Source organism: Simochromis diagramma, unplaced genomic scaffold (assembly GCF_900408965.1).
Source record: "Simochromis diagramma unplaced genomic scaffold, fSimDia1.1 OVJJ01000721.1, whole genome shotgun sequence".
In the NCBI taxonomy this organism is placed as follows: Eukaryota; Metazoa; Chordata; class Actinopteri; order Cichliformes; family Cichlidae; genus Simochromis; species Simochromis diagramma.
In genome coordinates, this window is record NW_024386890.1 from 351,751 (window position 1) to 376,005 (window position 24,255).

Here is a 24,255-nt window from a genome sequence, read left to right on the forward strand (position 1 = left end):
ATCTGCAGTTTCTGACCTGATCACACTCCTGGATGATATCAAGACGAGATTATATTTATTTATGAAGCACAGCAAATATCACCTCAAGGCACTTTATATTGTAGATTAAAAACCCTGCAGTAATAAAGAGAAAAGCCCAACCATCAGACCGAACCCCTGTGAGCAGGCACTTGGCAACAGTGGGAAGGAAAAACTCCCTTTTAACAGGAAGGAACCTCCAGCAGAACTAGTCTCAGCCATCATTCTCCGGCTCTGCAGGTGGTGGTTGAAGCTTTCCTTGCAGGCAGCGCAGGGGAAGACGACCTTAGTGATAGATGTAGCGATACTGAATGAGTGCAACGTCAGGACGAAGGGAAGAAAAGAGGGCTGAGAGAAGACCTCGAGAAGATGTGGAGGGTGAAGGTAACAGTGGTCCCCGTGGTAACAGTGACTTGAAACTAGGCGAGCGGCGGTGTCTCGTTCACTAGTGGCATATAGCTTGATGTCATCCATGTAGAGGGAGGTGGTTGCTGATCTCACTGAGGGGGTTGGGCCTGCGCAGGACAGCAGTGTGGACAGAGCATCTCCTTAGTAGAGCTGCACTTGATGGTGACTTGTGCCCTTAAACACACTTCTCAACTTAAAACAGACCGGAATTATTAAGATATACCACTGTGGTTGTGCATAAGTCCTAAAGCAATTTAAACTACTGACAGTCTGTAAAATAAAACCAAACTGATGTCCTCTCTTCTGTATTCAACACAGGAGGCCAAGGCCAGATTCCTGAAATGGCTCCAGGCGCATGCAGAACACAACGGTGTCCTTACGTTGTCCAAGGCCTCCCTCGTCGTGATGTCTGGTTCAGACCTTCAGGATGCTCTTTTGCTGCCTGAAGGCTCTGTGGCCCTGGTCACTAATTCTGCAGAGTCGCAGAGCTGGGCCCACTTTAGTATGGAGACCTACAGCAAGAACCTGAAGACCAAGCTGCTGGGTCACACTGTGCTGTTTGCCGAAATTGTCACTTCTACCATGGATCTATTAGAGGGGTAACGCGTGTTTCTAAGAATCTGTTTAATGTTTGAAATGTGGACTTGGGCCAGCAGGAGTTTATTCTAACAATGAAATATCCAAGTAGCTCTGAGATGAGACTACGGCAGTATGGGCTGTAGCTTTACAGCCGGGGTGTCGAACTCCAGGCCTCGAGGGCCGGTGTCCTGCAGGTTTTAGATCTCACCCTGGGTCAACACACCTGAATCAAATTATTAGTTCATTACCAGGCCTCTGGAGAACTTGAGGAGGTCATTTAGGCATTTAAATCAGGTGTGTTGGATCAAGGACACGTCTAAAACCTGCAGGACACCGGCCCTCGAGGCCTGGAGTTCGAGACCCCTGCTTTACACCATATCATTCACTGCATTTGGCTTGAAATGGGCGAAATAACATAATCTTATTTAGAATGCTCGAGACCTAAAAGTACAAACTATGGAGTTGCATTATGTGTAAAGTCTTCTCCGGCACATCCTAGAGATGCTTCTTGATGGAGGTAACGTCCAGCCAGTCCATGTGTTATAATGTGTCATGCTCCCTGACCTGTCCTTTCACAGGATGAGCCTGATATAATATATGCCTACAGTATGGGTCAGTATTTACACGTTGTAGCCCATAACACTGCCATACAGGTCAGCTGTCCAAGATCTTGTTCTTTACCCTGTTATGTCCATCAGTGTGGAACAGGCTAAATCTAGACTCATCACACCACATGAGTTGTTGCCACGGCCCCAGGGTCCAGTCTTTATGCGTCCCAGCAAACTGAAATTTGTTTCCAATAAGTCTTACTGATAGTTTTTGTGCGGCAGTACAACAGTTCGGTTTGTGTCCCTTGAGTTCTCGGCACATAGCTTTGAGTCCTGTATCCAGGTGTTTCCAGGTATTATTGCATTGGACATTTCTTAACTCGTATTTAGTAGAGTCGGTTTCTTTCTTTGCTTGATGCAGGCCAGTAATTTGACCCATCTGAAACAGCTCGACATTTTTCCACTAACAGGTTTTCCATGAAAACATGTTGGGTTGTTTAAGGAATGAGAAGTTGCTCATTTCCTGATTTTGGATGAATCCAAACAAAACATACTACAATAATTAGTAGTTCTTATTAATTTCCTTGGTCCAGATGGTGACTTGTTTTGGGGCTGGGCAGTGTTGGGCATGATAATGTAAATGAAGTGCTAGTTGGAGCACCTTCATTCATTAAATGTTAATAAATAGGCAAATGAAGCAGAAAAAGATTATCACAGCAGTTGCTGTAAATTCATATACAAGCTCGTATGTGGAAAGTGAGATCAGGTCTTTACATGGAAATTCAAACATGGTTTGAAAATCTTTTCTTGTTACTGAGCCTGGAGTGATTTCCTTAGAAACACATCAATCCCAGAGAAATCCATGGTTAGGGTTGTCACTTTTTGGCTAAGTTGGTAAATGGATTTCAGGGTATGTTGATGCACAAATTTGCATATTTAAGAGAGAAAATGGATATTTCTTCCAACCTTGCTTAGAATTCTTGATGGCAAACCCAAATTTTCAGGAGCAAGTAGTCATAGAAAGTACAGAACCTTTAGATTACATTTTAAATCACAAAAATAATAACAATATCTTCTGGTCCCTAGCAGGTCTTGAAATGTATGTCAATATTTATCAGATGAACACCAACACATCACACATGTCATTATTTCTATTCATTGTCTTTTTGTTCATGCTTGGGGCTGTAGTCTGTCCCAGCTGTCAGTGTTTATCTGACACTAATTTTGTCAAAATGTAGAAGCAATGTGTGAAAACCTAATAACGTCCTATTACATGTCCAAGCCTAAAAGGCATTAAGAGGGTAAGTAGCAGCCAGAAATCAGATGCGCTAATTGCTAATCAAATGCATTAATTGATCATCATCAGTGTGAGCACTGCTATAAAAGCAGGAGTTTTGGCAGTTTGCTGGTCTCGAGTGAGGTGTGTTAACACGAGGAGGAAAAAGGCCAGCAATGATCTTAAAAAGTAACTCTCTTCTGGGAAGCGATAGAAGGCCATTTGCAAACAATCTGCGGTACAAAACACTATTTACAATTAGAAGACATTTAATACAGCTGCCAGTCTTTACAGGAGACAACCCGATGTCACCCTAGTCTCAGACCATGAAACACTCAGAGAACATCTCAGACTCTAAGGTATCAGGTAGCATATTAAAGTTTATTATAGTACCATTAGAGAAAGATTTAACAAGTTGGGCTTGTTTGGAAGGGTTGAAATCCTCTTCTCTGTAAAAAGAACAACACCACAGCTTAGGCTCACGAAGTTGCACCTGAACGAACGACCATACTTCTGTACCAGTGTCCTTTGGATGGACGAGACCAAATATGAGATGTTTGAGCGTAATGCACAGTAGCACGTTTGGTGGAAACCAAACAGCGTACCGGCACAAACACCAATTGTGCCAGTGGTGAGCACAGTGGTAGAGCGATGATGGTTTGACCTTGTTTTGCAGCCAGAGGGCCTGGGCAGTCATGTGAAAGACTGAAGTCGTACAGAAAAGGATTACTTCAAGTTATTTCTGCTTCACGTGGTTCATGCATGGGTTCTGCATTTGGCTGAACTTTTGTTAAGTCAATAAGGATTTAAATCTAACCTCAGATGTAAAACACACAGTTTTACATCTGATGTTAGATTTAAATAATTTAAGCATATGCATGAAAGCTTAGAATTAAGACAGAGTCTACTTCCTTTAAACTCTGACTGCATGTTTTTTCTGTCATGATGGTTTGCACAGAATACACCCATGCAGCTAACATTAAAACCACCAGCTAGTTTTGTGTGTAGCTCAGTTTGGATGTTGCCTGCAGACATGGGCACTGAAGCTTTGCTGGTGTGCTGTGGGGTATGCCAGATTGTGGATCAGATGTACCTGCACATCCTGTGCATGCTCAGTCAAACTGAAGTCTGGGGACTTTGGAGGTCAAGATAACACCTTGGGCTCATTGGTTTCTGCAGCACACATGTGGGGGGGGTTGACATGGCAATGAGGTGTGTGTTGTTTTTGGACCAAAGATTAGGTGAGTGGTACTATCATAGTAATATCAGCATGATTACCAGGACCCAACATGCTGTTTTTTGGAGTTGCCAGTGCTTCCAGTGTTGTGGCTTATAGCTGAAGATCCTGTGAACACAAGTCAAAGCTTTTCACTCGCTCTCTTGTGACCTGACTGAGATTAGGAATCAATCCCTGGCTAACAACACTGCACTAACTGTGCTGACATTTAATATCAGCTGTTAGTTATACACTAAAAATACATCTTACAGTGCAGACACAGCTTTAACAAGGCCCAGACCGCCAACCTTGCACATGCATATATGCATGTCATGCATGCATGCAATACATGTTGAATAAGCAAAGGGATAATGGAGGACAGACCACTGGATGTCAGTCTCTCCATGATGTTCACTCACTAGTTGGTCAAAGTGCCTCTTTATGAACATTTGACAGCAAACAACGGAGAGAGAAAAAAGATAAGACTAAGTTTTCAAATGCATGTAGTGTTTCGTACTGGAACTGGGCTGGAACTAATTTAATGCCCAAGTGACCTCACTGGAGCAAAGGCAAGTTGCACCTAATAGACTTCTTTGTCTGCATCCACACATGTGACTGAAAGTGGCTGTTGAGCGGGTCGATGAGGCAGCAGGTGGGAGCAATTAAAACTGTCATAAAGTTTGAAAAATGGATCGTAGAGCAGCGCTGAGCTGATTGGAACAGACAGTGTTGTCATTAAGCTTATGCAGAAACTAAAGCGGGGTGAATAAGTAGGCCATACAACCCCAAACGTGTTGCTGCAGTTTGATTTCACTGCTAATGTTTGAGTTTCCAGATGTTTCTCTGGAGTGGCCTTGATTAATGTTATTATTAAGGAATGCCTGTTCTATTTCTCCGAGCATTCGTGTTTTTTAAGTAGTCGTGATCCTTATTATTTCAAGAGAAAACCACTTTTTGAGGGGGGAGAACTGACAGTTTTAAACAGTTGTAGAGAAACATGGGTAAACTGGTCTGGAGCCTCCATGGATCAGGCTTTCTCCAGTTCAACACAAACTGGTGGGGACTTTGTTTTCCTCAAGCTCTTCAACTTTCAGTTACTTTAAAGTAGATTTCAATTAGAAAGCAGTCTCTGCTTTTTCAATGGCACATCAGCCGTTTCATTTTGTCTGTTGCATCTGTTCATCTGGTGATAATTTTGCTTTGCCATCAGATGACGTATCCTTTAACTCCCTTTAATAAACCTTAGAGGTTCAGCATTGTCTTCATCTGTTGGCTCATTAGTCCCAAGGTGCTCTGTGTTCAGTAGTGATGTGCGGATCGATCCTGAAATATCGATTTCTCCGATACCAGTCATTTATGTTCTAGAAACGATTCTCACATTAAAATATCGATATTTTAGTAATTTAGGGTAAATTTGTAGTTTATCATTAACAGGAACACAGTGGAAATAACCTATATCATTCGGATCGTCTACAATTGGAAGGAACTACTTCCTCTTCCGCCTTTCATAGTCATGTGCGAAATATGGCTGTATAAATGTGGCAGCCCCTTGGCGTGCGCACTCACAACAATGGCTGAGCGTAACTGGAGTCATGTGCGGACGTGTTTTACATCCACAAACAGCCGAGACGTGGTTTGCAATACATGTGGCAAGAAAGTGAGGTGCTGTGACAACACCACTGACCTCGTCAAACACCTCAGAGTAAATCGTATCACAGAATATGACGAGGGTAATGTTGAGGCGAACTGAAGAGGAGGAGAGGGACAGGTGCTGCTAGGGCGAGACAGACGTCTCTCATGGAGTCCTTTAGTGCTCCAGGCAGGCAACGTGTTCAAATAGCCACAACTTCAGGATTTTTATTTCTATATGATGAAGTCTGCATTATTAAGTGATAAGAACAAGTAATCTGATGTCCTGTAATCATTATGATGCTATAATTTGAGATACAATAAATAAAATAAGTTTTTGTACAAAGTATCGGATCAGTGTCGTCGATACCACCCTGAATATCACTTGGTATCAGATTGGAAAGGAAATCAGTGGTATCGCACATCACTACTGTTCAGAGCTCTTCTGTGTGCTCAGGTTAAAAAAAACTACATCAACAGTGGATTTTATATCAAACAACCATGAAATGATTGAAGACTTTGAGCTTGAATTTAATAAGAAGATGTTTAGGGATCACAGACATCTTTGAGGGGCTCAGAGGTCATTGGAAGAAGTAACAAATTTAAATGTAAGGATTTGTGTCAATAATTAGATGAATGAAGTGTAGAACCCACAACATCACCAAATACTGCATTTCCTGCCCGGAGATGCTCTGATAGATCTTTATTACAGCACCTTCAGTTGCTCCCCGTTTGTTGTGATCATGTGACTGACTTGGCCACTGGAAAAACACCATTTTTCTTTGAGTTGAGACGTGTTACAAATGTGTATGGATTGATACACAAGCTTAAAGTGACAGTTACTTTTGTGTGTCATTTTTGAGGACTCACAAGAGGCCGTAGCTCAGGTAGAACATCTACTGATCACAGAGCTGCTGGTTTGATCCCTGCCTGCTATAGTTTTATGTTCATGTTAGATAGAAAACACTTCAGTAAGACAAAGCATAGAAAAAACTGCTTGTATGAATGGCTGTGAATGAAGTTGTATATGGTGCTTAGTAGAAAAGCACTGTATAAGAAAAAAGTCCGTGTGCTTCAGTCCATACAAAGCAATCTGACTACAATGAAAACAGCTCTACAAATGCATCCAAACCTGAGTAAAAAGTGATCATTTATACAAGTTCAGCTTCACAAATCTTTCAAAAAGCTTCCTGTGCACACAGATGTGTAAAAATACACATCCCAATTAAAATGGCACATCTGGGCTTCCACTGTGTCGCTGCCTTTTTTCAAATGAAACAGACATTTTCATCTTATTTGGTTCTTTTCTAAATAAAGAGAAAATCTCGTCAACATAGCTTCTCCATAGCTTTTACTTCCCTTCGTTCGGCTAAAACTACAATCGTGGTTGCATCAGTCCAGACTGTCAGAAGCTTTTTTTAGATGGTTTCTGTCCTGAGCACTTCAGTCACGTCTTTATAGTTTGATCTTCATTAACCTGTGAATTTTATTCAGAATGTTTATGCATATTCATATGTTATAATATTGAAAAGGGATTGATACCATAATTCTGAATATATTTAGGTGAAGTGTTAGAGCAGCACACAGTGTGTTTTTTAATTGTTGCATCGATGAACACAGCTGTAGATGTTGTTTTTCACGGTAAGCTACGTTTTGCTCCTGGACGTAGAATAAATGGAGGATAGAAAATGAGCCTGGCATAAAAAAAGTGAGCTTTCATATCCACCATCATTTATGGTGATGTCATACTTGAAAATTTACCTGAAAGTTTTATCAACAAGAAATCACAATTACTGTTTGCTGCCAGCAGAGTGCTTTCCACTCACACTGCACACAGTGTATGCTGTCCACAAAGAACAGTTCACTGATTGACCCCAAATTATCACAAGCGTCTGTAAACCTTTGATCACAACTGTGTGTTTGTGTGATTCTAAACTGCAAAGGAAGTTTATCTTTCAGACCTTAGCTGTTACCAGGTGGGCCGTCAGATGAGTCCCTCATCAGGCGAGGGCCACCCTTCCTAGATGCTTCACCTTTTTAATCCAAGGACATCTTTGGGTGGTGCAGCAGCGACAGTTTGATTTATACAGCGCCAAATCACAACAACAGTCTCCTCAGGGCGCTTTATATTGTAAGGTAGGCCTACTCTAAAAAAAACAAAACAAACATATGACCCTATGAGCAGCACTTTGGTGACAGTGGGAAGGAAAAACTCCCTTTTAACAGGAAGAAACCTCCGGCAGACCCAGGCTCAGGGAGGGGCGGGGCCATCTGCTGTGACCTGCAGCTAGCCTATCTTTAATTCCTGATGGTTTCTTCTAAACAGCAGCCATAACCTCCCGTTCTATGCCCCTTCACCCAAATCCTTTTTTTTTTTTTTTTTTTGGCTTGGACCCAGTGACTCAGAGGACCTGTAGCAATGGTTGACGGGATTTCCCAGCATGTATCCAGCATTTACAGGGTATTTGCCTTCCACTGTGCTTCAGGCACCTTTTTTGGGCCTTTTTCCAGCTTTATTAGATCGGGACAGTGAAGACTGACAGGAAGACATACGACAAAGGGCCGCAAGTCCACCCTCAGCCATACAGCATGTGGTCGCCTGAGCTAAACAGGCGCCCCTGTACTTCAGGTGTAGCTCATTTCTGGGGCTTGGCAAGGTGTTGTGTCTGAACCTCCCCTCAATCTTGTCTTTTTTCAGCCCAAGGTATCAAGTTATGGTTTTGCTTCCCAGTTTATCCATCTTCTTTTCAGCAGCTCTTTTCTCCTGCTGGTTCCTGGTGAACCAGCAGGAGAAAAGAGCTGGTGGTTACTTCTGTAACCACCAGCTCTTCAGCTGTGGAACTTTCAAGATCTAAACCACATGGAAATCTAGCTTCCTGCATTTGTCGGTCTGGTTTTGGTCCCAGGGTACCGCATAGTGTTTGACACAACCAGGGGAAAAAAATCTGCTCTGTTCTCCTCACACTGGTAAGTCTGTCTCTCAGTTGGGCCTAGAAAGCTTCACGTCGTCCTTATCGCTCTCATGTGCTTACCGGAATACTTTGTTGAGGTGTCATCCGCCTTTTATCAGCGTGACGTTCCTCAGTCTCTCTTTTGCTTGAGGCTGCTCATCTTCTCGGGCATTTCTCCTCTTCCTTCTGGCTGCTGGCTCATGGTGTATCACTTGTGATTGGACTCGCTCTCGCTTTTTGTGGAGATATGGAGATGTTTAGGAGAGGGAGCGGTGGAATTTTTAACAAAACTGTTGGCAATATGGTGCCAAGAAAGTAACTGAGTACTGCATCAGGAAGTCAGGAGTGGCAGAGAAGTAAGTGAGGGCTGTGGAGAACATGTAGGAGTGACAGGGTGGAGACGAGCGGTCAGAAGGATCGCAGCAAGAGTGAAAGGGAAGGTTTACAAAATGGGTGTGAGGGGTGTATGCTACGAACAAAGCTCAGCACATCCGGGCTTTCTTCGAATTAGCGAAACCTACACTGTTTATTTCTGATCATCAGAGCAGTGAAATTGGAACTGGACCCATTGAAACATTAAAGCTTACTGTCCCACAGCCATTCACACACATGTTGTTTGAACATGCTGTGATCCAGGTTTGTTCTTTAACCGTTAATATGAGTTTTTTTGCACTGTTCAGGTCATAATCAAAACATGCTGATCATAAAAAGTAAGAAATACTTGTATGCAGTTCAGACCTGAGTGAATAACAGAGTCGGTGGTTACAGAGGCGAGAACGTGTGTTTAAACTAGAGCTGCAGCTGTAGTCTGTCCGAGCTTCCAGACACTGATTTACTTTGTTTGGCTAGCTGAGTATTTTTGCACAGATATATTGTTGTTCCTGATGTTTTATTGTTCATGATAAGAAACCTTAGCTTTATGGATTAGTGAGGATATTAAGGGACTGGTCTCTCATTTCTCGCAGTTGTGTTTGTTTAACAAAAGTTTGAAGAGACGAATTTCAGATATTAGAGTCCTTTGAAGTGACAATGACCGAGCTTTTCTTCTGTCAGGAGGAGGATTATGCATTGCCACAAATGCTAATAGACACAGACGGTCTGAAAGCAAAGTTCCTGCCGGTCAGCGCTGCCTCAAACTGAATAGCTGATGAAAACGCAGGTTTAGCTGCTTGAATGAAGAGTCTTGAAGCTGAGGCTCAATGGCTGGCAGGCTGTGTGTTTGTTCAGGGTATTAATGCTTTGTCTGGCTGTGAGCAGCTAATTACAGTCAGCACTGAGACACAGGACGGTGTTCTCACAAGCTCACACCACACTGGAATCTCATTGTGTGTCAGTGAGAAGCTTCACACTGCAGTTTCTCTTTTAATTTCACTTTTGAATTTGTTTATAGACTTTTATTAAAGGGAGGGGTTGTACGTGGGAAGATGTTTTCTGGTAGGAAATGACATGAAAGTCTCACTGATATTATGTCACCTTTGTTTCAGTGTGAAAATGTGCTCTTTTATTTACTTGTTCCTCAGCAGTTTGTCAGTGTTAGTTTGACATTTTTTACATTTTAACAAAAGCTTTAATATTTTTTTTGGGGGGGGGGGATCAGTAGGTCGTACGGTTACACTGTAACCTTGGTTCTCTGAGTGAGAGACTATCTCTCGAGTCCGTTACATCTTCCACATGTATGGGGTATGACCCCCGCTGGGTCATGGTGTGTGGAAATTTCTTTAAGACACTCCAGCTAGCCTGGACACGGCCCACAGCTTACATATAAAACAGCTGCACAGATGTGAAACCGGTGATGGTTTGATCGGCACATGTCTCCGAGTGGCCTGAAGGTGGAGAGTTAGTTTCTCAGTCAGAGAACCAAGGTTACAATGTAACCGTTCTCTATCATATCGAGGCTATCTCTCCAGCCCGTTTCATCTTCCACATGTACGGGCTAACTCTGTGAGTCACCCCGCGAGGAGACAGTGCAACCGAACCCAGAGTGAATGTACCAATGAACTATTTAGAAATGTACACATATACCTGCTACCCTGCAGCATCAGGGAGGCTGCTGAGACATTCTCGCAACAGCAGACCCAACCATGACGCACAACACCCTCACACAGGATCGCACACACACACACACACCACTCTCAAGTGTAGATCAAACGATCACTGGTTTCACATCTGCACAGCTGTTTTACACATAAGCTGTGGGCCGGGTACTGGCACTGAGCCTGGTTCTGCTGGAGGTTTCTTCCTGTTTAAACTGAGTTTTTCCTTCCTACTTTTGCCAAATGCTTGCTCACAGGGTTTCATCTGATTGTTGGGTTTTTCTGTAAATAAGAGGAGTAAAAGTTTAAAGATAAGATAACTCTTTATTGTCATTGCACAGTCATACATAGTACAATAGTACAATGAAACTGGAAAACTATCCCACATTGGCACTACGTACAACACGACACAGTAACTTAAGTAATAAAAAGAAGAAGAAGTGAACATGAAAACACGAACTGTTTAACCATTGCAAACCTGCATTGTAAGACTGTGACATTAGACTTGCTCTAATCAAATCTTCCGCTCGAGCCGTATGCTGTTTCCTGTCATTATTTTCCTCATAGTTGATTTTTAGTGTGAGCGTTGATGGGACTGGTGGGCATATCAGTAAGCAGTTGGTGTTTTGTTAAGGTTTGTTAACGTGCTGAAGTGTTTATTGGTGAAAAACATGAGAGACTACGAGAGGCCACTCAGCTAGCCTGGAGAGCATAATGATTCTTTTCCTGCTGTGCTGAACTTGATCCCTGGGTCTGCAGCAACACTGACTACATGTTCACGTCTTTGTAAGAACTTGGACATGAAAACCCAAGGGTCCACTTTTTGCTCTTGTATTATATTTCCCTTATTTTTCAGTCAAAAACTGACATGCATAAATGAAGAGAAGCAGTAGTGGATTTGCACTTGTGGTCATAAAGAGTCAGTTTTCATTGTTCTGTGAAACGTATTTTTGAATAACCCAGTTTAAAACCATTGGCTTCGTAAAAACTACTGTGAAATTGCAGCCTCCGTAAATAATGTTAGAAAATGGTGTTTTGGTGTAAGAGTCACACAAATAGGAAAATTCTGTGAACAAAAAAAACAACCTTACGAGATTGTTTTTCCAGTTGTCCACTCACCGTTTGTTTGGACAAGCAATCGAACTTCCAGGCTAACGGTGTGTGTGTGTGTGTGTGGGACGAGGTCCTGTTTCCTGTGAACAGTACATGCTGCACAACGGCTGTGGTGGAAACAACATGGATTCCTCTTCTGTGGCAACAGGTTAGACCATAAAAATCAAATTGCCCTAGTTGACCTTGCATGCTCCACCTGCAATTATAAAAAATTGGAAGCAGATGCCTAAACGTCCTCCGCGTCGTATTTGGAGAAACATATGGAGGCGTGTTTGACTCAGTCCTGTGCTGCGGAATCCAGTGCAACGCAAGCCATCCTGCAGGAAAGATGGTGGCACCAAGAAGCTCAGTGTTCCTTAAAGAAATACTTATCAGGCTCTCTGTGATGATTCTGAACAAAAACGATGGCTGCACTAGTCAGTGATGACAGAAACAGAAATGAGGAGCCACTGGAGGGTCTTTAAGTTTAAGCAGAGGTCAGCTGCAATTAGCTGTTCCCACACAGCGCCACTTAGGTCACGCTTTACACAGTGATGACGAAGGCATGCAAAAGTCTGTTTCAGTGATGAAGTCAAAACAGCACCAAACCTGCAGAGGAGGTCAGTTGGTGTGTATGTGCTACACTACTGTGTGTGAAGCCCATAGCTGTGCATGGAGCAAATCGCCTTCTTTGGTTCTTGATTGCAAACCCGTGTCTGTTGTATCCATTTAAAGCATGCAGCAGACACGAGTTTGCAGTGTGTGAGTGCAAAGGAAGATAAACTCCAGACTCTGAAATCAAGCTGAAGGTAAAAGCTAGCTACAGGTAGAGTCGCGTAGTCCAACGTGCTCTTTATGTACCAGAAACACACTCCATTGTGACATGCTGTGTACAGACTGATTTGCATCCCATTCATTTTAAGGCGCTGACTCTAATGGATTGTTGAGCATTGCTGGTCTTTCCACACCAGGCAGTCAGCAAGGCAAGGTCGTTGGTGCCTCAGCTGGCCGCTAGTAATGGAGCAGCCCTCTCTCATTGATCACTTCCAATAATGCTATTTGGAAATGATAATTTCTGCTGCTCCAGAGTATACAGGATTAGCTCAATTAATCACATTTACAGATTAGTTTGTCCTCCCTTATTGATCATCCCTTTGTTGCTGCACCAGCATCAATGCAAACACGTTTATCTACTGCAAATCCTTTTTTTAAAATGAGAATTGATGGCAGGAATAATCTTTTCATCTGGGATGCTTTAATCTGGGAAGTAAGTGGTGAGTGATGTGGACCTGGGCGGCTGGTGGCAACGTTGGAGGATGCAATAATCTGTGTTTGGAAAGTCTTCATCGTGTGTGTGTTTTAGGACACATCCGTGGTTTGGATGGACGTGAAAGCTGTTCAGTAAAAACCAGACTCCACTCTTCTCTTTGTTTGCTGCCTCATAGCTGTGTGTGAAAGATGGCATGTAGCTCCTCATCACAGGATGACTCGGGTGGCGGCCGTTTATCCTCCTGACCTACCTACGGGGTCTGAGGGTGACCCCCTCGGCTCGGCTGCCACCTAAACAGAGTTCAGAGCGTGCTCCTCCTCTCTCTGTGTGTCAAATGTGCTGCTTTATAGAGCAGGGCGATATGGCCAAAAATATTTATCACGATATATATTTGAAAATTTGTGATAACGATATAAGTGACAATATAATTGATGCGAGATAAAATACAACTCCACAACTTTACTAGCGCAAAAAACCCATCCATTTATTTTCATTTAAACAAGCAGCTGTTTTATGTACATTAAAGCTATATAAAAATGTAACAGTGCAAATGCAAATTCCTTGCTGAAAGCTTAACCAAAAGGCATTTCCAGTAGAAATGGGCTGACATATCCTGAGCATAACCATGTATAATATCCACTGAAGTTAAAAAGAGGTGCTTTGCAACATTAAACTGCAGTGTGCCAAATAAAAAGGTCAAATACGTATTTTTTGGACCATAAACTGCACGGGATTATAAGGCATATTAAGCGAAACAAAGCAGTCAGATAAATCAAACTTTATTCAACTCATTCTTCTTGCTTCCTCCACTTCTGTACCATTGATTCATTAATGCTGTATTCTATCACAGCTGCTCTATTCCCATGTTGTTGCAGTATATTAATGACTAACCTGGTATTGTGGATGGATTATCTCAGTTGTTCTCCTGACTGAAGTTTGGTCCGTTTACAGCATCCTGCCATGCGATTGCATTTGTCTCTAACCATCAGGAACCTTCACATTAACTTTTATCGAGTGGAATAAAGTTAGCGTTCATCCTCCAGCTTCACTGTGTTTATGCTAACATAGCTGTGTCGCTAGCGATCACGTAGCACATCATTATATACCAGCTAGCCCAACTTCAGTAACCCTACAAACGTCACTGCTGTTTAGTTTTCTGTCTTCATTTATGTTGGAAGTGATAGCAGAGCTGTACGTTTGAATTGTTTCAGAAATCTCTCAGTCAGAACATGCTATAGCATGTTTAGGTGGAAGCTAGCGAGCTAACTTCCGCTAACTTCCTGCTAACGTCTAACGCCGTTAAATGTAATAAATTCGGTTTTCATGGATGCCTGGATGTTAAACTTAATTGTTACACCTGGTAAAGCAGCAATGCTGATCGTTTTATTAAAGATGAAAGAATTTAGACAGTTTTTAACTCTCAGTGATGCTGCAGTGTTCGTTTGACTTTGGGACCAGAATGGGACGGAGTTTAGGACCCAGATTACTCCCAGATTTACGAGCACCTTAGTCCGACAAATACGGCAATAACGATGGCCCACTTGCATGTTCTACGAAACAAATGTGCTTTGGTGGGTATCTGACGGACAAACACCAAACCAGTTCCACATCACTGAAGTTGCACCATTTTTACAAACTAATTCTGGTTCAGCCACTTCCAGCCCTCCCCACTCTGTGTACTTACTGAATTATTTGGTGTCGTGGTTTAACCATTCGACTGCAACTTCATTTAAATACAAATATATTATATTAGTCTGTGATGATGTCACAGACTAATATCAGTTTTCAAGACCTTTTAGAAGTGAGCACATGGTGCCAGTTATTGGGCACCAGAAACATTATTAAAATGTGTGCTGTCACCTGTTTTTACCCCTCAGCCTTAAGAGGCTGTTTGGCTGTATTCATCACCCAACGGGCAGGTGGGCAGGCAGCATGGACACCCACCTGTTGTGAAGGCAACAACTCAAGAATGAGGCAACGTAGCATTTTGAAACTGACACCAGAGGTGTATCTACTAAAAATGTGAATTTCAATAACCTCCAGCTCAAGGTCAAAGTCACAGTTTTCTGAAAATCTTGTGAATGCGTTAACTCCAGCATGAGGCGACATTTTTCAAATCACCACTGCAGCGATGACAAAGGGTTTGAAAACCCCTGTGATCCGAAACAAACATGTCTTTAAAACAGGGAAAAAGATTCGGCTACATTCCTCCTCTTTACTGTCAGCTCATCATATCCAAAAGATATCCTTTCAAGACTGATGTAAATTTTGCTCTTACTCCTGACCTTCAGTGGACAAGCCAGAGGGACTGGAGTGGGGGGAGGGGGGTTCATACGAGGCCCTGTCACTATTATGTCTGTCCTACAACACATATCATAATCACCTGTACCAATGACCTTGGCTATGAGCCTAAAGGCCTATGAATTCATTGCTAATATAGGTTACAGTGGAGGTTACACAGCCTGTCCTCTCACACGTCCCTGAGCTGGAAACATTTCTTACAGGCAGCGTGCTACAAAGCTCTAAGCACAGCTGGGAAACCCTCTCACTGGGACTGAGCTTAAGCTTGATTGACCCCACACCAACTTTGCATTACAACAGCAGAAAGAGTGTGCTGCTTCAGTCTGTATTCACTGACCAACAGTTGCCTTGAGTCAGTGACTGAGCTTTAATTGCATTTGGAGCTGAATGTAAACACAGTGCTTGGATCAGTGATTAGAACCTTGCAGAGTAAATGTTCAGCTTCATTGTACCAATGACCTGCTGCCTGGCTGTGGTTGGGATGTCAGCGGAGCTCCTGAAAATGATTCTGCTGCTGCGTAAAGGTCAATGCTTTTCCCTGGGTATGCAGTCCATATAAATTCATCTTCTTAAATTTTTGTGGGTGGCTGTAGCTCAGGTGGGAAAGCAGGTCACCTGCTAATCGGAAGGTTGGTGTGGTCGAGCCCCGCTTGCTCCAGTTTACATACCAAATGTAATGGCAGTATACTAACCCCAAGTATTGAAATGATACAAACATACGAAGAGCATAGAAAAAAGTGCTCGGGTCAGTGAAACAACAGTGAAACTCAGAGAAGAAAAGTGTTCTTTTTATTTGTCCCCAGGCCAAATTACAAGACTTCTGGGCAGCATGGTGGTGCAGTGGTGAGCAGTAGCACCTCCCAGCAGGAAGGCTGCTGGCTAGCCTGCTGTCCTGGTGCGTTTGAGTCCCCTCTCTGGTTGCTCTGGCTTCCTCCCACAGTCCAAACACATGCTTGTGCATTTAACTGAAGATTGATGAGAGCTAGATAAAGGCCATAAATGTGTCATAGATTAAGTTTTATATGGATGTGTTGTTCAATGTGACTTATAGTCTAAAAGCATTATGTCATTCATACATACAGTTGTGGTCAAAAGTTTACATACTTGTAAGAATATAATATAATGGCTCTACCGAGTGTCCCGTTATTTATAAAACTGATTTTTCTCTGATAGAGTGATTGGAACAGATACTTCTTTGTCACAAAAAACATTCACAAAGTTTGGTTCTTTAATGACTTTATTATGGGTTAATGGAAAAAAGTGATCACATCTGCTGGGTCAAAAATATACATACAGCAGTGCTAATATTTGGTTACATGTCCCTTAGCCATTTTCACATCAATTAGGCACTTTTGGTAGCCATCCACAAGCTTCTGGTTGAATCTTTGACCACTCCTCTTGACAGAATTGGTGCAGTTCAGTTACATTTGATGGCTTTCTTTTTTTTTTTTTCTTAAATTTTATTTTTGCATTTAAACTAAACATAACATGCTTATACAAAATCAACCAAGAACAATTACTGTTTTTAACATTTGTGAACTTATAAGCATGAAAGGAAAAAAAAAAAAGAAAGGAAAAAAGAAGAAAAAGAAGAGGAAGAAAAAAACTTAAAAAAAAAAACAAATAAAATAATTCACGTGGAGTGTGAGGTATGAATTATGATCAGTTGTTTTTTTTTTAAGAATTCTAGAAATGGTTGCCAAATCATACAAAAACTCGCCAGTTTCCCCTCTCTATCAAATCTTATCTGCTCCACCCTGGCCACAGACACCATCTCATTAAGCCACCTGTTAAAACACGGGGCCGAAGAAGACCACCACTGTAAAAGAATAAGTTTCTTTGCAGCCAGCATACCCATTGTAATTATCTGTTTTTGTGAAAAGGAAAAAGATTTGACTAATGCAAATGATCCAAGTATAGCCAATGTACCATCACGTGGTACTTTTTTTTTCTAAATTGGTTTGAAAACCACACAAAAATCCGGCTCCAAAAAGCATTCAAAACCGGGCAATGCCAAAATAAATGTGCAAGGGAACCTTCACCGACTTTACATCTGTCACATAAGGGGGATACAGAATTATAGATCCGGTTAAGTTTAAGTTTAGAAAAGTGTAGTCTATGAATGACTTTAAACTGGATTAGTTTATATCTGGCATTTATTGAGCCTTTCTGAATATTGGACAAACAATTTGACCATTGGTCTTCAGACAGAGGGACCCCGAAGTCTTCAGCCCATGTTTTCTTAATTCTGTCGGAATCAACTGGGATTGTAAAGCACTTAACAAATTGAGATATCAAATGTTTAAAATCTGCTTTCCGAATTATATCAAAGTAAGTATAACTTCGTGGCTTCAGTGGAAAGTCTGAAAAGTTTTGTTGAACAAAATTCCTTATTTGAAGATAACGAAAAAAATGTGATTGAGGTAATTGAAACTTTTCTTGAAGTTGAAGGAAGGACATAAATTTGTCATCTGTATATAAGTCCTCAATGTATTTCAATCCCCTTTCCCCCCATTCTAAAAACACCCTATCCATTTTACCTGGTTTAAACAAGTAGTTATGTATTATTGGCATTCCTACTGAAAAATCAGGTAGTTTGAGAGATTTCCTAATTTGACTTAATATCTTTAAGGAGTGTTTAACAACAAAATTACGACTGAGCGAATTGTTAAAAGAACCCGTGTTAGAAAACAATAAGACCGGTAATGAGGCTTCAGATACTGTTGCTGCCTCTACCTGGAGCCAGATCGGAAGCTTGTCATGACCATAATCAATAGGCGAACCCCACTGCCAGTGCAATAGAGCTCTTGAATTTGAAGAATTTGAATTTGCTGCCCAATAATAATGTCTAAACACAGGGAGACCTAACACAGGAAGTGTTTTTTTGAAGATGAGCCATGGATATCCGAGGGGGTTTTCCTGCCCAAATGAATGAGTGAATCAATGAATCAAGCTGCTTAAAAAATGTAAGTGGCAAGTGAATAGGAAGGTTTTGAAAAAGATATAAAAATCGTGGCAAAGACACCATTCTAACTGCATTTATTCGACCGATCAGAGACAGAGGAAGCAGTTTCCATTTTCTAATATCCTCTTTGAGCTTATCCAGCATTTCCAGGAAATTCAATTTATATAGGAGTTTGGGATTTTTAGAGATCTTAAGACCAAGATAGGTAAAAGACGTAGTTACTAATTTGAATGGGAGTGAGCTGAGGAACTTTGGGCATAGATTATCTGTTATTGGCATAAATTCAGATTTATCCCAATTGATCATATATCCTGATAATTTCCCAAAGTGTTTAATACAATTTAAAAGATTAGGGAGTGAGATTTCTGGTTTGGAAAGGCAGATCAGTAAGTCATCTGCATACATGTTAACAAGACTTTCCACATTCCCAAATTTAACTCCCTGTATACCTGGGTGGTTTCTTATGTTAATGGCTAGGTGCTCCAGGGCTATATCAAAAAGAAGCGGTGAGAGGGGATCCCCCTGTCTCACCCCGCGTTGTAATTGAAAGGGAGAGGATTTATCTGCATTAGTGAGAATACAGGACACCGGACACAGATAAATCATTTTAATCCAATCCCTAAAGTACTCCCCAAAACCAAATTGTTTTAGAGTCTCAAATATATAAGACCATTCAATCTGATCAAACGCTTTTTGAGCGTCCAGAGAAAGTACTGCTGTTTTAACCTCTTTTCCATAACCTGAGTAAATTGTATTTAATAATAAACGGACATTATTAAATGACCATCTACCAGGGATAAAACCTGTTTCATTTGATGGCTTTCTGACATGGACTTGTTTCTTCAGCATTGTCCACGTTTTCAATGGGGTTTAAGTCAGGACTTTGGGAAGGCCATTCTAAAACACTTATTCTAGCCTGATTTAGCCATTCCTTTACCACTTTTGATGTGTGTTTGGGGTCATTGTCCTCTTGGGACACCCAACTGTGCCCAAGACCCAACCTTCGTGCTGATGATTTTAGGTTATGTTGAAGAATGTGAAGGTAATCCTCCTTCTTCATTATCCCGTTGACTCTCTGTAAATCACCAGTTCCATTGGCAGCAAAACAGCCCCACAGCATAATACTCCCACCACCATGCTTGATTGTAGGCATGGTGTTGTTGGGGTTAAAGGCCTCACCTTTTCTCCTCCAAACATATTGCTGGACATTGTGGCCAAAAAGCTCGATTTTTGTTTCGTCTGACCACAGAACTTTCCTCCAGAAGGTCTTATCTTTGTCCACGTGATCAGCAGCAAACTTCAGTCGAGCCTTAAGGTGCCACTTTTGGAGCGAGGGCTTCCTTCTTGCATGGCAGCCTCTTAGTCCATGGAGATGCAAAACACGTTTGACTGTGGACAATGACACCTGTGTTCCAGCAGCTTCTAATTTTTAGCAGATCTGCTTTTTGGTGATTCTTGGTTGACTCTTCACCCTCCTGACCAATTTTCTCTCAGCAGCAGGTGATAGCTTGTGTTTTCTTCCTGATCTTGGCAGTGACGAAACAGTGCCATGCACTTTATACTTACAAACAGTTGTTTGCACTGTTGCTCTTGGGACATGCAGCTGCTTTGAAATGGCCCCAAGTGACTTTCCTGACTTGTTCAAGTCAATAATTTGCTTTTTCAGATCCATGCTGAGCTCCTTTGACTTTCCCATTGTAGCGCTTGTGGGTGCAGGTGGAGAAACGGAGCCAGCCATACTAAGGAGAGCTTAAGTTTGAGCAGGTACCAAAGCAAATCATTCGTACCGTACAAATAATGTAAATATGACGGTGAATCACGAAAGATTGATGTCAAACTGATCACTTGACCAATATTACGTTACTTGCTCTTCAAGTGAATCAACAAATGGCGAAATGAAAAGCCGAACAAATGCTATTTTTTTTTTTTAGAGAGTCTTAGCTTACGTGTGTTTATTTCATATTTTCAGTTGTTACCCTCCCCGACTAAATCGGTTCCAGTTATGTACTGAAATATAAGAATGGACATTAGAGGCTTCTTTCAAAGAAAAAACTCAGGTAAATGTTATTTTATATATTATGCTTTGTATGTTGTTCAGTATATTTCTATGCAAAACAAGAGGGATTTCAGTACACAGCAGGATATTCACATTTGTAACCAGATATTTACATACACTTTAGGGAGAAAACATAAAACACTTTTACTGTACAACATCAATTTAGAGTAAACTTTTGTTTTAGATAAATATTGAAATATATTTTGAATTAGTTAAATGTCAGAATAAAGAGAGACAGAGCTGTCTATTTATTATCACTTTCATCAAATTTAGGAGCACATATACACTAAGTTTATTGTTAATTAATAAGAAAACTCCAGACGATGCCATTCTGAGCTGAAGAAGCTTCTGATAGGTTAGTAGAGTCCATGTGAGTAAATTGGTGGCACAGCTGTGGATGCATATAAGGCAAAACACAGAGCCTGTTTCTGTGACATGGGAAAATCAAGAGATGTCAACCAAAACACCAGGAACAGAACTGTGGAGCTCCATAAGTGTGGCTCAGTTTGAATACAATTTGGTGCCATTTGCAATTAAGAAATACAGATAGTTTCTCTCTTTACTCTTAAAGTTAACAAATATGTTTTTTATATTTATCAATCTAAAAAAATAAACATTTAGTCTGATATGATGTTACAATTAAAAAAGTGTTTTTATCTGAAGAGTACATATCTGGTTTCAACTGTATATTTGATGATTGTCAGCACAAAGAGGGAGAGAGGAGCAGAGAGGGGGAGGGAGGAACAGAGAGGGAGAGAGAGGAGAATGAGGACAGAACAGAGATGAACAAGAGCAGGTGAGACACATGTTAGTCAAATGGTTGTTTACCAAAAGTATCACCGTATCATAGGTCCTCATGTATCTCGTACCTAGTGTTTCTTTTTAGGTTTGTTATTTTTCAAATTCTATATTTATTAAGTTATGCAGGCTTGTTTGCACAACAAGGCTGGATAATTATATAAACTTTTCTCAATCTAAATAGTGGACTTTGGTAGAATTAAAAAATAAGTGTAGTGCAGGTCTATGATGATTTTTAGTGCTACTATCATCTAGTTCTGATTCTGGTTCTGTCTTGGTTAAGTCCTCAGTAGTCCTGTTTTAATTCCGGATCAGTTCTGGGTCTGGTTGAATTGGGGTTTAGTCCCTGTGTCTTGATACAGCCCGACTTTGTTCTGCCTTGCTGCTTAATTAAAAAACTAGTTTAAGGTGTCCTGCATATGTGATATATATTTTTCCCTATATGAAGTCATTCTTTTTTGAACAAAACTCAAACAGAGCCAATTAATCATTCAGTCATTTCTAACCCCCCCCCCCAACAACAAAAAAAAAAAATCCCACATGCATACTACCCTTTTGGGCTAAGCCCTGGGTGTTGCAAATGTCTGGCTCCACCTCTGCCTCCAACACACATTGCCCCTGACCCCCACGGTGCCTCCTGCGAGTGGTGGGCCTACAGGAGGATGGGCCCATCTCCCTTTTATGGGCTGTGCCCGGCCGGGCCCCATGGACTAAGGCCCAGCCACCAGATACATAAGTGTTTGGTAGGGGTGCAACGATACACAAAATTCACGGTTCGGTTCGGTTCGATACTTTGGTGTCACGGTTCGATATTTTTTCGATACAAAAAAATGTTCATGCATTTTTAATTTGTCATTTATTAAAATTATAAATATATATTTTAACTCAAAAGTACAGTTTTTAAATTTAACCCTAACCCTTGTGCGTGTTTTTTATTTTGACAGCGAATGCGCACCTGCGGACCACTTATGTGCAGCCCTGGTTATTTAGCTCATCATATTGCAGCCACAGAAATTCTTTTGTCCATGAAACCATAAAGCTGCACTTTCTTTTTGCCTTATAGTCTGATTTGTCATAACTTCTCCGTTTTGTGGTAAGCTTTTCTTTGGCTGTCACTTCTTCACCCTGACCTGTCTTATTTGGCTCAGCAGAACTGAAATGCTTTTACACGCTCACTCACTCATAAGCTCAGCGATTCTCTGCGCGATCAACCTCTCACATGTTTAAGCTTGCTGCGGGAGATTTCACTTGTCATGTTTGCATAGTAAGCTAACGATTAATAAGACGATGTCAGAGGAATTGGTGCACAAATTATCATCACTCACAGATCAGTGCTGTCGCTCTCTATACACAGTTCGCACGATTGCAAAGTGAAAGCAAAAAAACAAGCGCAAATTCAAACGCGACTTCAATATGTCACATATTGACAGTGGCTCACCGATGCCAATGACATAATTACCCAGCTACATTTCTGAAAGAATGCAAAAGCATTGACATATATTTTTCCTACAATAGCCCGACGGGCAGGGAAGAGATAGATTTTGGTAGCCCGACTGAAAAAATCGCTAGCTCCGGGACGTCGGGCTAGCGATATTGCAAGCCCTGTATCTGATTGAGGAATCACTCATCTTTGGAAAAGAGAGTTTATTACAGAGAAATGGCTCTTTCCAAAATAAAAGCTATACTATCCGCTTCTTCTGGGCTATATTCTCAGCAGCATAAGGAGAATCATGTGCTAACAGCTGTCTAAATGACTCGGCTAAAGTTAGTAGCATGCTTGCTTTTTTTTTGTCTGCTTCCACTTGTCTTTGCACTAGGATGATGTTGGCGTAAATGTGCAGTCATATTCGTTGTGTTCCCACTAGTGCTTTCAGGTTAATCTCGTTGAAATTACCTTAACGCCACAACACGGCAAATCTCCGTTAACGAGCTACCGCCGATCGCTCCGTGCATGGGGCTACACGGCAAACACGTTAACGAGCTAACTGCGCTAACACACTAGTTCACACCAATGTAATTGAGCATTGCATGGCACATCCAACATACTGTTTTACTTTAGTCCATGACTCGCTTACCTTCAGGGTCATACGTCACATGAAAACCAAAATAATTCCAAACGCCAGATCTGAATGTTGCAAGTAGAGCTTAACTTCTGTCTCGCTAGCTTGCCCTGCGCTCTTCCTTCTGACTATGCTGTCTGTGTTGAGCGCTCAGTGGATCTGCGCTCGACAGTGCAGCCTAGGCGGAGTAGTCGAACACAGATTCACTGAGCGCTCAACACAGACAGCATCGTCAGAAGGAAAATTGATAAAATAAATTACAAATGTTGTATTGTTCGATACATATGCGTACCGAACCGAAAGCACTGTATCGAACGGTTCAATATCGATACGAATATCGTTGCACCCCTAGTGTTTGGTGTGAAGCGCCTTGAGGCGACTTATGTTGTGATTTGGCGCTATATAAATAAAATTGAATTGAATTGAATTGAACTGTAGCCAACAGTAATGGACACATGGTTAAGGAGAGCTGTTTAAAACAAATCCTTTACTAGGCATACTGACACTCTGAGGAAGGCTGTGCTTTTCAAATTTGAAATTCTGACTTTCATTTGAACGGTGAAGGGAAACACGAGTGTAGAGCATAGATAGGACTGGAAATTTAGGCTTCAGTTCAAGATTTATTGACCATGTCCAGTCTCCTTCATGGTCACATGGTCTGTTTTTCTCCTACTGGACCTAAAAACTGAACCTACCTGTGCAAACTTGCTTTTATTTAGTTCTGTCTGTTAAAACTGTTTTAACTGTATCCTTTTGTATTGACGTGGTTCTCCTGCAGCACATTTCTGCTAAATTGAGTCCAAGTCTCATTCTCCTAATCACACACACATTCATATAGTGCTCTTATCTATATCTAATCAGACTTATCTAAAGTACACATGCACAAAGTATTTTAGAATAGAATAGAATAGCCTTTATTGTCATTGTACAGAGTACAACGAAATTGGAGTGCCACTCCCTTGGTGCAAGATTCAATAATAAATATAAATGTAAAATATAAAAAGTACAATAAAACAATCGCAAGTACTCAAACAATAGTAAGTACGATATATACA

General features: G+C 41.3%; 1 protein-coding gene across 2 annotated transcripts in view; it reads left to right on the forward strand.

The window, feature by feature from the left end:
- Positions 1-24,255, forward strand: part of hlcs (holocarboxylase synthetase (biotin-(proprionyl-CoA-carboxylase (ATP-hydrolysing)) ligase)) — a 51,968-nt gene that overhangs the window by 14,748 nt on the left and 12,965 nt on the right. For both annotated transcript variants that reach the window (XM_040033713.1, XM_040033714.1), the window contains exon 6: positions 745-1,025. In XM_040033713.1, coding sequence (XP_039889647.1) covers positions 745-1,025 — 281 coding nt within the window. The remainder of the gene's footprint in view (positions 1-744; positions 1,026-24,255) is intronic.